Here is a 14,999-nt window from a genome sequence, read left to right as displayed (position 1 = left end):
AAAGCGGTTAGAACAAAAATGATTCACCGTCCCTCGGTGCCACATCCTCGAGCCTCCTGCTAAAGAATGCTCTGCTTTACTCATTCCACTTCTCTATCCCCTGAGCTTAAGAGAAGGTCTTGGTGGGGGGGCACCTGGGTGGCTCAGTCGTTAAGCGTCTGCCTTCGGCTCAGGTCCTGGTCCCAGGGTCCTGGGATCGAGCCCCGCATCGGGCTCCCTGCTCGGCAGGAAGCCTGCTTCTCCCTCTCCCACTGCCCCTGCTTGTGTTCCTGCTCTCGCTGTCTCTCTGTCAAATAAATAAATAAATAAAATCTTTAAAAGAAAGAGAGAGAGAAGGCCTTGGGGTTTTCTGGAGGCATAATTGGAAAACAATGAGATGGAGGCAGAGTGAGAGAGATAGGAGACTGATGGAGGCTCCCTTGACTGTAGGATATGTGAAATCACTACCGTTCTCATTCTGTCAGGAGAGCAAGTGCAATTATCCTGGACCTGTTCCCCCCCGCCCCGCCCCATCCCTGGTAAGTGGCAAATGTATCAACCCTCCATGCGTTTGTGTTTGTTTATGGAGACTTAGAACTGGAGTATCCAAAGTGATTTTAAAAGCCATCTACTTCCACCTACAACCTGATGCTTGAGTATCTTCAATATTCTCATCAAGTCACTACATGGCCCCTGTGTGCACACTACTAGTGACGGGGAGCTCACTACTGAGCAAGGCCGCTCATTCCACAAATAGACAACCCAAACTGTCAGAAAGGTCTTCCTTATGTCATGTGGTCTCTCTGTCTTTCCTACCTTTCTGTCTCAGTGCTTCCCTCTGGAGTGACACAGAATAAATCTACTCCCTCACCTTCGGGAAAACAGTTTAGATAGTTCACAGGCAGTGGTCAGGACCCCTGAAGCTTTTCCAGAGAAGTCTCTCTGGTTCCTTTAATTAATTGTTCCTTATCAGATATGATTTGAAGTCCCCCCTCCCCCTTCCTTCCCAATCCGGGCTCCTTTTGTTAAACAAACTAATTTTCTTTCTTTTTTTCTTTTTTTGGTTTAAGATTTTATTTATTTGTCAGAGAGAGAGAGAGCAGAAGCAGGGGGAGCAGTAGGCAGAGGGAGAAGCAGACTCCCCTCTGAGCCAGGAGCCCAAGGTGGGACTCGATCCCAGGACCCTGGGATCATGACCTGAGCCAAAGGCTGATACTTAACCCACTCACTGAGCCACCCAGGCGCCCTAACTCTAATTTTCTACATCCTTTTTCAGAGTGTGTGTCTAGAAGTAGTCCCAGATCTCCTGGAGCTGCAGGACTGGCACAGAGGAGCTGGGACCACCAACCCCTTCCTCTTTCCAGGGCCTGGACCTGGTTGCAGCAACCCCAGTTCCCATTTGCTGATTTTAGCAGCTCTGCCACACTCCTGATTCATATTTGTTGGGTAAACCTTAATTGATTTTTATGCTCACTGCTGCACCATGAGCAGCATGAGTTTAAAAACACCCAGTGTTCATTTAAATGTGTCCCGTTGCTTTATATTTATATCCGGAAAATCATATGGTTATATTTTAGTACTGAACACAGAGGATGGAAAGAATCTCAGGTTCCCTTCCTGAGGTCCATGGGAACACAGACACTGCCAGAACTACGCAGTGGGCAGAGTAGGGACGAAGAATGGATATGAATTTCCAGCACAGAGAGCGAAGCATTGTTTATTTTTCAGTGGTCAGCATGATTTCAAGTCAAATTTTCATACAGGTAGCAGTAGGCGGGATGGCAAAGGGAAATAGTTAAAGATGCAGAAAATCGGACCCTAACAAACCGGATTCAAATCCTAATCCTACCACTTTGCCGCTTGTGACCTCGGGCAAGGTGCCTCGCCTCCTTAGGCGTGTGGGATCGGGGAAAGAATATTCAGTTGTCTAAATAGCTGTATTCGGGAGACGCCGCTTGTCGGATTTGAAGTGCTGAAATAGACCTTGAGTGTTAACGGGCTCTATTACATTCTAACGCTTCGGGCCTCATCTCCTGCCCCCTCTTCTCCAATCCAGCCACTGAAGGCTGCCTTGGCGGTAGTCCCAGCCAATTCCAGGCCCTAGCAGGGGGAGGATCTGAGTTCAAAATCCGTCTTTGCCATTCAACTGAATTACTCAGGGCCCTCCCCAGACCTCAGCTTCCTCATCGGCGTAATGGGGAGAAGCACAGATAAGGCAGGGGCGTGTGCGTGCGTGTGAAAGGGCTCTGTAAACCGCAAGACACAGAATTCATTCGGTATCTGGAACCGAGAGGTTGAAATCCAAACCCCGGCCCCGCAAGCCGTCCAAGCACCGCACTTGTGCGAGGCCCCAGCGTTGCACGCCAGAGGGCGCTGCTCCGACTCCCCGCGGCCTGCGCGACCGGATTGGGCAGCTCGGCGCGGGGCGGGGCCTCGGGGAGGCGGGGCTTCCGGCCGCCTCCGCCGCGGTTGCCAGGGGAGGCAGCCGCAGGGAGGCGGAAGGAGCCGAGGACCAGCCTGCGCCGAGACGGGGCGCAGGAGCGATGGCGGCCATGGCGGCCTCGGAGCCCGGGTGTCGGAGCTGGTCCTTGTGTCCCGAGGTGCCATCCGCCACCTTCTTCACCGCGCTGCTCTCGCTGCTGGTGTCCGGGCCCCGCCTGTTCCTGCTGCAGCCGCCCCTGGCGCCTTCGGGCCTCTCGCTGCGGTCCGAGGCCCTGCGCAACTGGCAAGGTGAGCAGGGGCGGGGCCGGGCCAGGGGGGCCAGCCCTCTTCCTCCCACCTCGCCAGGCCCTGGGCTCCGGCCTCGCCGCGCCCGCGCCGTCGGCGCTCACCTCCAGCCACTCCGCCCGCACCATCGTTCTCCCCGCCCGGAGGACCAGCCCCGTATCCCGCGTCTTTGTCCCTCCAAAGTCCCATCTTCGTCATCACTGTAATCCTTCCCTACCCGAATTCGTCCCCTTTTCCCGGCGCCGCCCGTCCGGTCAAGGCCCCGCATCCATTCGCTGGCAAACCGGCTTCGTTCACCCAGGCTGGCTCCCCGAGGATTTTTCCTCTCCTTCTCCCCGTCACATACACACCGACGTTTGCTGGAGGGCCTAACTCCCCCTCCCCCCGCCCCCTGGGAACAATGTTTCTCTCTCCATCAAGACATCTGAGCATCGTCTGTGGCTACCCCTAGAAGCGTCCTGGCCTCTTTGGGGTTTAGAATTTCTTCTGCTTCCTCGTGTGCATCTTAACCCTGACTCTGATTCCCAACTCCTGGCGGGGGGGCGGGGGGAGGCATCTTGTGCCTTGGGAAAGGTGTTTGTATCATCTACGGCTGAGGAATTTTGCAGATCGATTCAGTATAAACGTCTGCTCATGAGAGACAAACCTAGTTTCTGTCTCTTCCCCCTTCTTTTCTGAGGAAGAAAATTGTATAGCTTTTGTTATTTCGCAAAGCACACTCACGAGCATTAATCTCGTTCCCATGACGTAGGCTTTATTATTCTCCATTATTTAGGTGAAACAGGCTTTAATGTGGGGGAGTCGCAGAGCTATCAAGTCATGCAATTGAGACAGCAACAGGTTTTTTTTTATTGTGTGTTGTTTTGGAACTGGACCCTTGGGGGTGTCTAATACCCAAACCGTGTAGGGTTGCTTCTAGAATCTTCACATTTACACTGGGAATTTCAGTTTGTACTTGGAATGATTTCAGCGAATAATGAAGTATTCTTGAGATGATGCAGCCTTTCAGAGATGGCCTGAGGCATAAGGTTCATAGCCTGCCTCCCTGCTCAAACTCTTCGCCCTGCCCTGGATACACAGAGCACATCCTCGTAGACAAATGCAAAATGTCAGTGTCAACGGAGCTCCCCTTACCCCCCTTTAGTTCACAGCTTCTCTGAGTGTGGGGTTCATGGGCATATCAAGCATTGCTCTATCTGTAAGGTTGGATACGCGCCTTCAAGGAAGACTTCTGAGTTCTCTATATAATTAGTGATAGTTTTATGATCTTTTTAGGTACAAAATAATTCATGGTCCCTTTTTTCTTCCTCTGAACAGCCACTATGGAAGGAGAGGTCAGGATTACAGCCGAGGAGACTGGCACAAAGAGTGTTAAGTGACACCCACTCAATCCACCCTGAAGCTGTTACAATTAATTAACCCTCAAACTGCCCGGTGAGATAGGTCAGTATTCAAACCTAAAAAAAAAAAAAAAAAAAAAGGATTCTAAAGCACATTACAAATTCAAAGACCATCCCATGCCAAAAAGTGTTATTTTTTTTTCCCCCACGTGGAAGCTAGTCACGGACTTGCTCCAGGTCCGGGAAAGAGCAAGGATTGGATGTTCACAGCTCTCCTTTGAGTCTTGGGTCCTTCACTGTTGCCTCCCCCTGCCCTGTTGTGGCTCCTGGCTGGTTTTCGCCGGCCCTGACAGCCAGCTCCTCCCCCTTTCCGAGGTGGGTTGTAACCTGGCTCGCCCTCCTTAGAGCCCCCACTGCCAAGCCTCTAACCCTGCTCCCTCTGCAGTTTACAGGCTGGTGACGTACATCTTTGTCTATGAGAATCCTGTCTCCCTGCTCTGCGGTGCTATTATCATCTGGCGTTTTGCTGGCAATTTCGAGAGAACCGTGGGCACCGTCCGCCATTGCTTCTTCACCGTGGTCTTCGCCGTCTTCTCTGCCATCATCTTCCTGTCATGTGAAGCCGTGTCCTCGCTGTCGAAGCTGGGGGAGGTGGAGGATGCCAGAGGTTTCACCCCGGTGGCTTTTGCCATGCTGGGAGTCAACTCTGTCCGCTCCCGCGTGCGGAGGGCCCTGGTCTTTGGCGTGGTCGTGCCTTCAATGCTGGTGCCGTGGCTCCTGCTATGCGCCTCCTGGCTCATCCCCCAGACCTCCTTCCTCAGTAATGTCTGTGGACTTGGAATTGGGCTAGCGTGTATCCTTCCTGGAAGGGAATTGGAGGGTGGTGACATGCCAAAGAGCGAACCAAGTTGGGGGGCCTGGGGCGGGGGGGGGGCTCATAGATAGAGCCGTCAGCTCAGGTGGAGGTAATGTGGATTCTAGCTTCAGCTTTGAAAACCATGGGGTCTTGGGTGGGTCACTTCCCTTCTCTAGGCCAGAATTTCCTCACCTGGAAGTCAACATAGCTAGCTATCTCCTCACGCAACTTAGCACTGCCAGCTTGAAATACTCTGATGTGGGGTTTTTTTCCCTCGTAAACTGAGGTATAGAAACCTACATTTGGCTAATTATGAGAAGAGGTTTCATTGGAAGACTCTGAAATACCCATGAGTTCAGGATGTTCCATGAAACGAAGAGAAAACAGGTTTGTTTGGTTTTGTTTGGTTTAGTCTTTTTGTCAGAAAAAAGGTTAGTTTAGTCTTTTTGTCACTCTTTTGGGTGATTAGAAACTTAGGATAAGCCTTACATCACTTGTATGATATTCTGGCAATGACGGGTGGTGGTGGGGGGGAGTTCTAAAATACAGTGTGGGTTACTTTTTTTTTTTTAAGATTTTATTTATTTATTTTAGAGATGGAGAGGGAGAGTAGGGGGAGGAGCAGAGGGAGAGGGACAAGCAGACTTGAGCTGAGTGAGGAGCCCAACGTGGGGCTCCATCACACGACCCTGAGATCATGACCTGAGCTGAAATCAAGAGTCGGACACTTCACCGACTGAGCCACCCAGACACCCCTTTTCTTATTATATTAAAAAAAAAATGTTTGTAAGTAATCTCTACACCCAACATGAGGCTTGAACTCACAACCCCAAGATCAAGAGTTGTACACTCTTACCGACTGAGCTAGCCAGGTGCCCCAGTGTGGGTTACTTCTTTTAAATAGCAGAATTGGTAGTGTTGGATGTTGAATAGGGTACATTCCTAAAATCTCTTTCAATCTGTGATTCTGTAAACTCTTAGGGTAGGTAGTGTGTAAATACACACATAGTTCATTTATCTTACTCTAAAATTTTAATTTTGTTAATTTTGAACCTGTTTTTTGTAATGTATATATGAAATCTAAAGCTATGAACTACTCTGAATGCACTACTTTGGCTGCATCCCACACATTTTGATGCTGTATTTTCATTTAGTCAAAAGTATTTTCTAATTTCCCTTGGGATTTCTTCTTTGATCGAAGGGTTATTTACAAATGAGTTTCTTAATTTCTAAATTTTTGGTGATTTTTCAGATTTCCTTTTGTTGATGATGTCTAATTTCCTTTCATGTGGTCAGAGAACTTTCTTTTTAAGATTGTTGTCCTTTTAATTGTTTTCTGGCCCAGCACTTGATAGATCTTGGTGAATGTTCCATGTGTACTTTAAAAGAATGGGCATTCTGCAGTTGGTGGGTATAGTGTTCAATGTATGTCAGTTAGGTCAGGGTGTTGATGTTGTTCTAGCCTTCTATACAGTTATATTGGTCTATCAATTACTGAAAGGGGACTATTGAAAGCTCCAACTAAAATTGGATTTGTCTATTTTTTCCTTTCAATTCTTGTCAGTTTTTGCTTCAGTTATCTTGAAGCTCTATTACAGGATGCATACAAATTTAGGATTATTATGTCATCTTAATGAACTCAGCTTTTATCCTTGTGAAATGGACCATTTTAATCTCTGGTAATATTCTTTGCCCTGAAGTCTTTGTTTTCGGATATTACTATGTAGTTATTCCAGCTTTCTTTCTTAAAATTAGGATACACATGGTATCTATTTTTCCATCTTTATATTTCTGATATGTTTGTGTCCCTATATTTAAAACATGTTTCGTGTAAAGAGCATGTAGTTGGTTCTCCAGTCTGACCATCTCTGCCTTTTAAGTGGCATGTTTAGCTCATGTACATTTAGTATAATTATTGATATGGTTGAGGTTAAGTCTTCCTGCTTGCTCTTTGTTTTCTCTTTGTCCCAAATGTTCTTTGTTCCTTTTTTCCTCTTTTCCTGACTTCACTTGAGTATTTTTTAAAGATTTACTTATTTATTTATTTGAGGTGGGGGAGGCACAGAGGGAGAGGGAGAGAGAAACTCAAGCAGACTCTGCATTGAGCACAGAGCCTGACACGGGGCTTGGTCTCACGACTCTGAGATCAAACCTGAGCTGAAACCAAGAGTTGGATGCTTAACAGACTGAGCCACCCTGGCACCCCTTCAGTATTTCATTTTTTTAAAGACAGGCTCTTACGGGTTTGCTCTATTTGCTATTAACTATATCTCTTTGTCTTATTTCTTAGTGGTTGCTCTAGAGTTTACAATATACATTTTTAGTTTATCACAGACTATTTTTGGGTAATTTACCACTTAGTATATAATTTAAGAATCTTACAGAATTGTATTTCTATTTTTCTTCTTTCTATCCTTTGTGTTATTGTTGTCCTCCATTTTATTTCTATTGCTGTCATAGGTGTTATAAACTTCACAGTACATTACTATTACTTTTGCTTAAACAGTCAATTATTTATTTCTTAATTTAAAAGAAGCAACATTTACCCACATATTTACCATTTCTAATCCTCTTCATTCTTTTTTTTAAATATTTTATTATTTATTTATTTATTTGAGAGCAAGAAAGTGAGAGAGAGGACGGTGGGGGGGAGGGACAGAGGCAGAAGCAGACTCCCCGTTGAGCAGGGAGCCCGATGCAAGGCTCAGTCCCGACCCTGGGGTCATGACCTGAGCCAAAGGCAGACACTTAACCGACTGAGCCACCCAGGTGCCCCTCTAATTCTCTTCATTCTTTTGTGTGGATCAGAGTTTCCATCTGATATCATTTTCCTTTTGCCCAAAGAACCTCCCTTAACATTTCTTATACAGTGGGTACACTGGTGACAAATTCTTGGCTTTTGGTTCTTGAAAATGCCTTTATTTCACTAAATGCAGAATTCTGGCCTTCTCTGATCTTTCACTTTTAAAGATGTCATTGCATTACTTCTGGTTTGTATTGTTTTCTCATGAGAAGTCAGTAATTCTTATTGTTTTCCTTATATAATTCATTGTCTTCCTCTGGCTCCTTTCACAATCTTTCATCATTCTTTTTCAGGTATTTAATTATCATGTGCCTTTGTGGTGATTTTCTTTGAGTTGACCTTGCTTAGAGTTGATCATTGGATCTTGGATCTGTGAGGTTAGAGTTTTCATTAAGTCTAAAAAAATTAGCATCACTATGTCTCCAAGGTTTTTTTCTATCCTATTTTCTCCTCTCCTTCAAGGGTACCGATTACACATATGTTAGGCTACTTAGTATTGTTCAGTGGGTCTCTGAGGCTTGGTTTACTTTTTTTTTTTTTAAGATTTTATTTACTTATCTGACAGAGAGACACAGCGAGAGAGGGAACACAAGCAGGGGGAGTGGGAGAGGGAGAAGCAGGCCTCCCGCTGAGCAGGGAGTCCGATGCAGAACTCGATCCCAGGACCCTCGGATCCTGACCTGAGCTGAAGGCAGATGCTTAGTGACTGAGTCACCTAGGCGCCCCGGCTTGGTTTATTTTTTAATTCTTTTAGCTTTTTTCCACTCTCCATTTCAGTTTGGAGAGTTTCTGTTGCATTGCCTTCAAGTTCAATGATCTCTTTTTCTTCGGTAGGTACATACTTGGCTGTTAAACCCTTCCACTTAGTTTTTTATTTCTCATGTTGTATATTTCAGCTGAAGATGTTCTTTTTTTTTTTTGTAGTTTTCATTTCTGTATTGGGATTCTTTATCTGTTCCTTCATTGTGTTTGTGTTTTCCTTTAAACCCTTCATATACTTACATATTTATAGTAGCTGTTTTAAAATACTTGTCTGTTAATACCATCTTCTCTGTCATTTCTGGATCTGTTTTTGACTGGTTTTCCTGCTGAGTAAGGACCCGTTTTCTTCTTCACATGTCTCGTAATTTTTTAGTTGACACTAGACACTGCAAACGCTTTGTTATCGAGGGCTGAGTTGGTTGTTGGTTTTTGTTTTTATTTGAACAAGTTTGATTTTGTGTGTGTGTGTGTGTGATAAGCAGTTAATTTACTTGTCAAGGCATTACCTTTTTGGAGTTCTTCTCTGAATGCCCTAGGTGTTCAGTGAGGTCTCTTCACCCTGTCTAGTTAGAACTCGAGCGTGTCCCTGCCCTGTGTGAGCTCCAGGATAGCTGCTCTTCCCTCAGTAGCTGGTCTTTGCCAGACATGAGGAGTCTCTGCCCACGTGTGCGCACACTGGTATTCAGCTAAAGACTCAGGTACGTTTCTGGAGCTCCTTCCCTGAGCAGCTCCCTCCTCTCTGTGACTCTGACCTGGAAATCCCAGGCACTTTTTCCTCTCTGAACTTTCTCTGTCTCTCCAGCTTAGCAAAACACACCATTCTCTGCTTGGAGTCCCCTCTCGATACCGTAGTTTGGAAAATGCCTCCAGGCACTGGAAAGCCAGCTCAGTCTTGAGGCTCGCTTCATTTGTTTCCCTTGTCTTCAGTATCACAGCCTGGCACACAGTGTTTGCTGTCCAAAGTCTGAAGACAGTTGTGTAAAATATCGTGTCCCGGCTTACAGTTATCTGTGGTGGGAGGACTAGTCTGGTACCATGACTTCTTCAGAGTCCGAAGCAGAACAGATGGTTAAGAGTATTCTGAAGTCATCAGCTGGGACAACTTTTGACTTCCTCACAGCACTAACTATCATTGGAAATCAGTCTTTGGAAATAATACTGCCCTCCCTGAAAGAACACAGAGGAATGTAGGGCCATTTTTGGTTATCACGGTGACCAGGCACTACTGCTACTTGGTGGCCGGTGGCTGGGAATGCCGAATGTCCGAAAATGAGTGGAAGAGTCTAGCCCAGCAAAGGCTTGTCTTGCCCAACTTGCCAGGAGCATTCCAGTGAAGAACACTGCCTCCAGGAACAGCTCCCAGGGCCTCCTTACCTTCTCTCCACCACTACCCTCTTCCAGCTGCTGCTGCTTGCAATTTAGGGTTCAGCACGTACCTCACTTCCTAGGGAAAGCCTTCTCGGTCTCCCTACACTAGGTGAGGGTCCCCAGCCTGATCTTCCAGTGATCAGCGTTTGTTTATTACCACTTCCTCTACCCCAGTTACTTCCCCCTTGTCTGGCACTCGTTCCTTAGTTCCGGGTGTATCACAGGTACTCACTAGGTATTCGTCAAAGGGATGGATGGATGGACGGACGGACGGACGGATGGATGAAAGCTGAATCTTTAAGGCTGGATGAAAGCTGAATCTATAGGCAGCGGTGGGTTGACACAGGTCAGATGACCAAAGTGCCCTCAGATCACTTACTGGGGGTGGTGACCATGTGGAGGAAGTGCTGCCAAAGAGACCCACACAAGGCTCACTTGATCACATGGAGGCAGGGTGCCTTCTGTTTGGGGACAAACGGACAAGAAGATGTCAGTCCCCACAGAGGGTATGGAGGCAGCCTCCTGGCTCATCCCACTGCAGAGACACAGGCATGTGCTGGTGTGACTGTAGCAGTTGGCATGAGACGGGTTGGCACGGGGCAGGCAAGGCATCATCTGCCCTCCTCGACTGCTGGGCTCTTTGTTCCCTCTGAGGTGCAGGGGATAGAAACTCAAACCTTGGTTTCCCCTGAGCTTCAGCTTGTGGTAGAGCGAGTGCTAATCCCCCTGTGGAATAAATGCGGGCACCTGTGTTCTATGGGGAAGTGTTCTAAGGGGACTCTTCCCTTGAGCTGGCTCCAGTTTTACTTAATACACCAACCTCAGATGGCCTCACCTACTGCTATTCCATTGACCTCTCAGAGCGAGTAGCCCTGAAGCTCGACCAGAAGTTCCCCTTCAGCCTCATGAGGAGGATTTCGGCGTTCAAGTACATCTCAGGCTCTTCAGCCGAAAGAAGGGCGGCCCACAGCCGGAAGTAAGTTACAAAACTCTTAATGCTTGTTCTTGAAGCCATTCCAGGACCTGTAGAGTGTGTGACTGGTTCAGTATCGCGGGAAAAAGTGATAGGGTATGTACAGTCCCGGGCCCAGAACATCCACGCACAGAGGTCTTCTGAGTGCTCTAGATCCTGCCCAGCTGCATCTGAAGTAGGGACTGAGCCGAAAGGGGGAAGGGAAGGCATCTGAAGTGCTCACATATACCCCTGAGTGACTTGGGACAGACCGTGGGAGGGAGTGGCCCCATCAAGTGTTGTTACCAGCCCTCAGTGCTGCCCAGCGCCCCGCGCAGGTCCCCCTGGGCTCTGGCATGGAGCCCTGGTGAGAAGCAGGCAGTCCACACGGCTGACTAGGCGGCTGGGACGTGAGACAGCGCAGGACCTGAGAGGTAGCGTTTTCTCGGCCACTCAGCAAGAGAAGGTTAGGTTTCGGGTCTTCCAGACCAGGCTCACAAACTCCATGGAAGGTGCTAGGCAAGCCGCCCAGGCTCACGTAGCCTCACTCTGTCCCATCAGAAAGGAGGCCCAAGGAGTACAGGAGTCTCTTTAGGTAACACAGGCAGGAGAGCCCCATCTAGAACTAGGGTCTCTTCTTTCCAGGTCCTATTCACCCCCTTTCCGCTGTTTCCCCACTGCTGGCCTGCGTCCTTCCCTGGGTGCGTCCATGCTGAGACTTCACCACGTAGATTTTCTTTCCTTCAGGGTTCCCTCCAAAAAAAAGGACTTGTGTGAAGTTCAGGTGCTTTGCAGGCAGCCCTTCTCTACCTTCAACCAGCTGTGGAATAGACTCCGCGCTCTGTGCTGGCCTGGACGCAGGGTTTCGGTTGAATTGGAAGCTGCTGTTTGTAGCTTATTTGAGGAGGCGGATGCCCCCCAGCCTTCACCAGCTCAGGGCCCTTTGACCATGTCTTTAAAGGAAGGGAACATCAGGGGCGAGGGTGTTGGGGGGTACTGGGAAAACCAGAAATACACACTCACCCAATTTCAGGCAAGTGATCCCTGGGGTCTAAATACGTGGGAGACGATTGAAATTTAGTTAGGTGTATGGAGGCTTTTAGGCTTTATGTTCTCATAGACTCGAGAGGGGACTTCAGGGGTCCTTGGGTACAAACTCGCACCCTGTGAAGGAGCCCCCTCAGACAGCTGACGGTGGTTGCTTCAGCCTCCTGGCTGGGGGCTTATCTCCAAGGCAGCCCCTGATGAGAAAGTTCTTCCATGTGGAACGGCAGCTGCTTCGCTGTAACTGGGACACTTTGGTGCCAGGTCTGATTCTGTCTCATCATGACAAACAGATCTGGGGTCAGGGAGGTGGTGACCCTTCTGGTCCTTCCGTGTCCCTCACATGGCACGTATACAATGCTCATTATCCCGGCCTGCTACAGGCCCCCAGAACAGAACATGAGGTCTCAGTTGGCCCGACAATGGGACACAGGTATTACAACATGCGTGTTTGTTTTTGGCAGTTACACAGCGGTCTGGACACTTTTCTGGACACTCCCGGAGGCTCTTGGTGAGCTTCTGGTAATCCAGATTCTCTGCATTTTCAAGAATCCCAGAAGTGAGATGTTAATGTTATGTGCTTTGTTCCTGTACTTAAGCAGCTGATTTGATGTTTTTTTTTTAAAAAAGCTTTATTGATTGTAGAGAGGGGTGGAGGGGGAGAGGAAGAGGGAGAGAGAATCTCACGCAGACTCCCTGCTGAGCTTGAAGCCTGACGCAGGCTCGATCACGCGCCCCTGAGATCATGACCTGAGTCGCAACCAAGAGTCAGACGCTCAACTGACTGAGCCACCCAGGCGCCCCCGTAAGCAGCTGATTTGTCAGGTTGGGTTTTAACTGAAACATGTATGGATTCCGTCCGGTCACCTACCACGAACACCAGTCGTATTGGCAGTCGTTGTCCGTAGTTGAAGCTCTGCGCAGAAGTTCAGAGGATAAAACCCTTGGGCTGTGTTTCCATCTGTGGTCCCAGCCACACGTGTCTGTGGCGGAGCGGGGGGCCGGGGGGGTCTTTCATCTCCAAGGGCGCAGCTCCGCACATCTGGCCCGTCGGTTCCTGCCGGCCAGGACTTTGAGCTGTGCGTCTTCACTCCCGAAGCCGCAGGTAGAAAACCTCACAGCAGACAAGGCCTGGGCCCAAGCCCTGTGTTACCCCACTTGAGCCCTCCTGCCCTCCCTCCCACAGAAGTTGGCCCATTCTCTTTGGGTAGCATTGCTGAGCCGGCCACATGCACAGTGACGGCTGCGATCCAGTCCCATCTCCATCTGGGGGACAAACTGCTGCGAGCGGTTACACCTCAGGTGGCCTTAGTCGTGAGCCCCATGTCCCTTCACCCTCCCGGCTTACAGCGGGACTGTGCGTGGGCCCTCCCTTCTCAGGCATGTTTTCTGACGGGTTGAGCTTAACCTGTCTCCTCACTTGGTGCTTGGAGCTAGTTACAGAAAATGTCCAAAGCAGGTTGTCACACAAAGTGGTCTGGTGACCCTGAGCCTTTCTCACGTCCAACAACGGCTGGGGGCCTGGGCGTTACCAGCTGAGTGACCATCTTCTCTCTTGTTCCGTTCCAGGCTGAACCCCGTGCCCGGCTCCTACCCCACGCAGAGTGGCCACCCTCACCTGTCCCCGAGCCACCCTGTTGCCCAGATGCAGCACGCCAGTGGCCAGAAACTAGCCGCCTGGCCGGCTTGCGCTCCTGGCCACATGCCCAGCCTGCCTCCGTACCAGCCAGCTTCCGGCCTGTGTTACGTACAGAACCATTTTGGAATGACCCCCAACTCCTCCGGCGTCTACCCGGCTTCCGCGGGTGCCTCCCTGGGAGTCCAGCCCCCCGCCCCCCTCAACTGCCCTGGCACGGTGTATTCTGGGGCCCTGGCCACGCCAGTGGCTGCAGGCTCCAAGGAGTGCTCAAGGGTCCTGATACCCTGACAGGGAATTTCTAGGGAAGTTATCTCACATCTTGGCTTTCTGAAGAAGGTCGTCTGTGAGCGGAGCTAAGATTTTCTCGACAAAAAATTATTTATCAAACACCTCTATGTGCCAGGCTCTGTGTCGAGTATTTTGATATATATCCCAATTCCAGTCCTCATGACAACTATGTGAAGTGCAGTTTATCGTCCCCAGTTTACAGACGGAGAGGGAAAGATGCTCTGTGATTAAGTCACGTAGTTCTGTAGCCGCCCAGCTGGCCTGCTTGGCCCTGGGCCCGGGCGCCTCCCACCTGCCGCCCTGCCTCCCGAAGAACACCCAGGAGAAGAGTGCACTGGGGTGGTCGGTGGCTGCCAGGGGCTCGTTCTAGCTCTGCATTTCCTTCCTGTCTTCGTGTGTGGTGCTCTTGGTTCTAGTGCCCGTGCGTCTGTGTCTGCCCTTCGGGAGCTCCAAGCCCATGTGCTCGGCAGTCCCGGGGCCCGTGTAGTGTTGCCCCCCTACAGTGACCCAGCCCCCGCCCCCCCAGCCTTCTGCCCCAGGAGCGGTGCGGTGGGCCATGGTGAACCACAGCAGCATGCTGGTGGATCCATAGTGTTGATTACCTTTGAATAAAGAAACCGCCTCCAACCTGCTCATGGTGCGTGCTGTCTCTGTGGTCTGGCTGGGGCTAGAGAGGGCAGAGTTGGGGCAGCAGCAGGGTGGGGTGTGATGGTGAAGACAAGTGGATCAGGTTGAACCAGGCAGACGACCTCCACCCAGTGGAGATCTGACACGGGGGTGGGGGTGTGTGGGGTGGGTTTGAGTGGCGAAGGTGCTGGGATAGCTGAAGGAGGAAACGGGAAGCTTGGACAACCCTGGGATTGGCAACAGCGGGAAGCCACTGCTGCCCCTAGGGGGCACCTGCAAGCTGGGACCACGCGAGGAGGGTTGCCTGGCACGACCTCATCCCGGTACTGGCCTTTGAAGCCAGAGGCGCTGAGAGGAGGCTGGCCCCTCTGCCCATCGTCTCATCTACTGTCTGATCTACCGTCAGGGCTTCCTGTGGGCCAGATCTGCCAGAACGCACTGGCAAGCGAGCCCAGGAAATGGAGTTGGCAGGGTGAGCCCCTCTGATGCAGGGCAGATGGAGGACCTGTGCCTGAGCCCGCAGGTGCCTGCCCAGCCTGAGAACTGTGGCTTCTGACGAGCCAGCCATCGGCTGGAGCTCCCCGCAGCAGTCAAGAAAGCATGCCGACTGGCAG

At 49.9% G+C, this 14,999-nt stretch overlaps 1 protein-coding gene across 1 annotated transcript; it reads left to right on the top strand.

Moving 5' to 3' along the window:
- The first annotated feature begins 2,431 nt into the window (after positions 1 to 2,431).
- Positions 2,432 to 14,389, top strand: RHBDD2 (rhomboid domain containing 2). The gene is made up of 4 exons (XM_025864634.2): positions 2,432 to 2,709; positions 4,492 to 4,899; positions 10,661 to 10,811; positions 13,401 to 14,389. The coding sequence occupies exons 1-4, from the start codon at positions 2,523 to 2,525 to the stop codon at positions 13,756 to 13,758; spliced, it is 1,104 nt and encodes a 367-aa protein (XP_025720419.1). The 5' UTR covers positions 2,432 to 2,522; the 3' UTR covers positions 13,759 to 14,389.
- Positions 14,390 to 14,999: the final 610 nt, after the last annotated feature.

The sequence above is a fragment of the Callorhinus ursinus genome, unplaced genomic scaffold (genome assembly GCF_003265705.2).
Source record: "Callorhinus ursinus isolate GAN/ISIS: 27379988/994484 unplaced genomic scaffold, GSC_fseal_2.0 scaffold55, whole genome shotgun sequence".
Taxonomy (NCBI): Eukaryota; Metazoa; Chordata; class Mammalia; order Carnivora; family Otariidae; genus Callorhinus; species Callorhinus ursinus.
The sequence above is the reverse complement of the archived record's forward strand: the minus strand, read 5'-3'. Positions and strand labels throughout refer to the sequence as shown.

Excerpts from the sequence above, each read along its gene's own strand:
- RHBDD2 (XM_025864634.2), top strand. The coding sequence starts at position 2,523 with ATGGCGGCCATGGCGGCCTCGGAGCCCGGGTGTCGGAGCTGGTCCTTG. Across the intron at positions 4,900-10,660 it reads ACTTGGAATTGGGCTAGCGT|ATGGCCTCACCTACTGCTAT; the intron begins GTATCCTTCCTG and ends CACCAACCTCAG. Across the intron at positions 10,812-13,400 it reads AGGGCGGCCCACAGCCGGAA|GCTGAACCCCGTGCCCGGCT; the intron begins GTAAGTTACAAA and ends GTTCCGTTCCAG.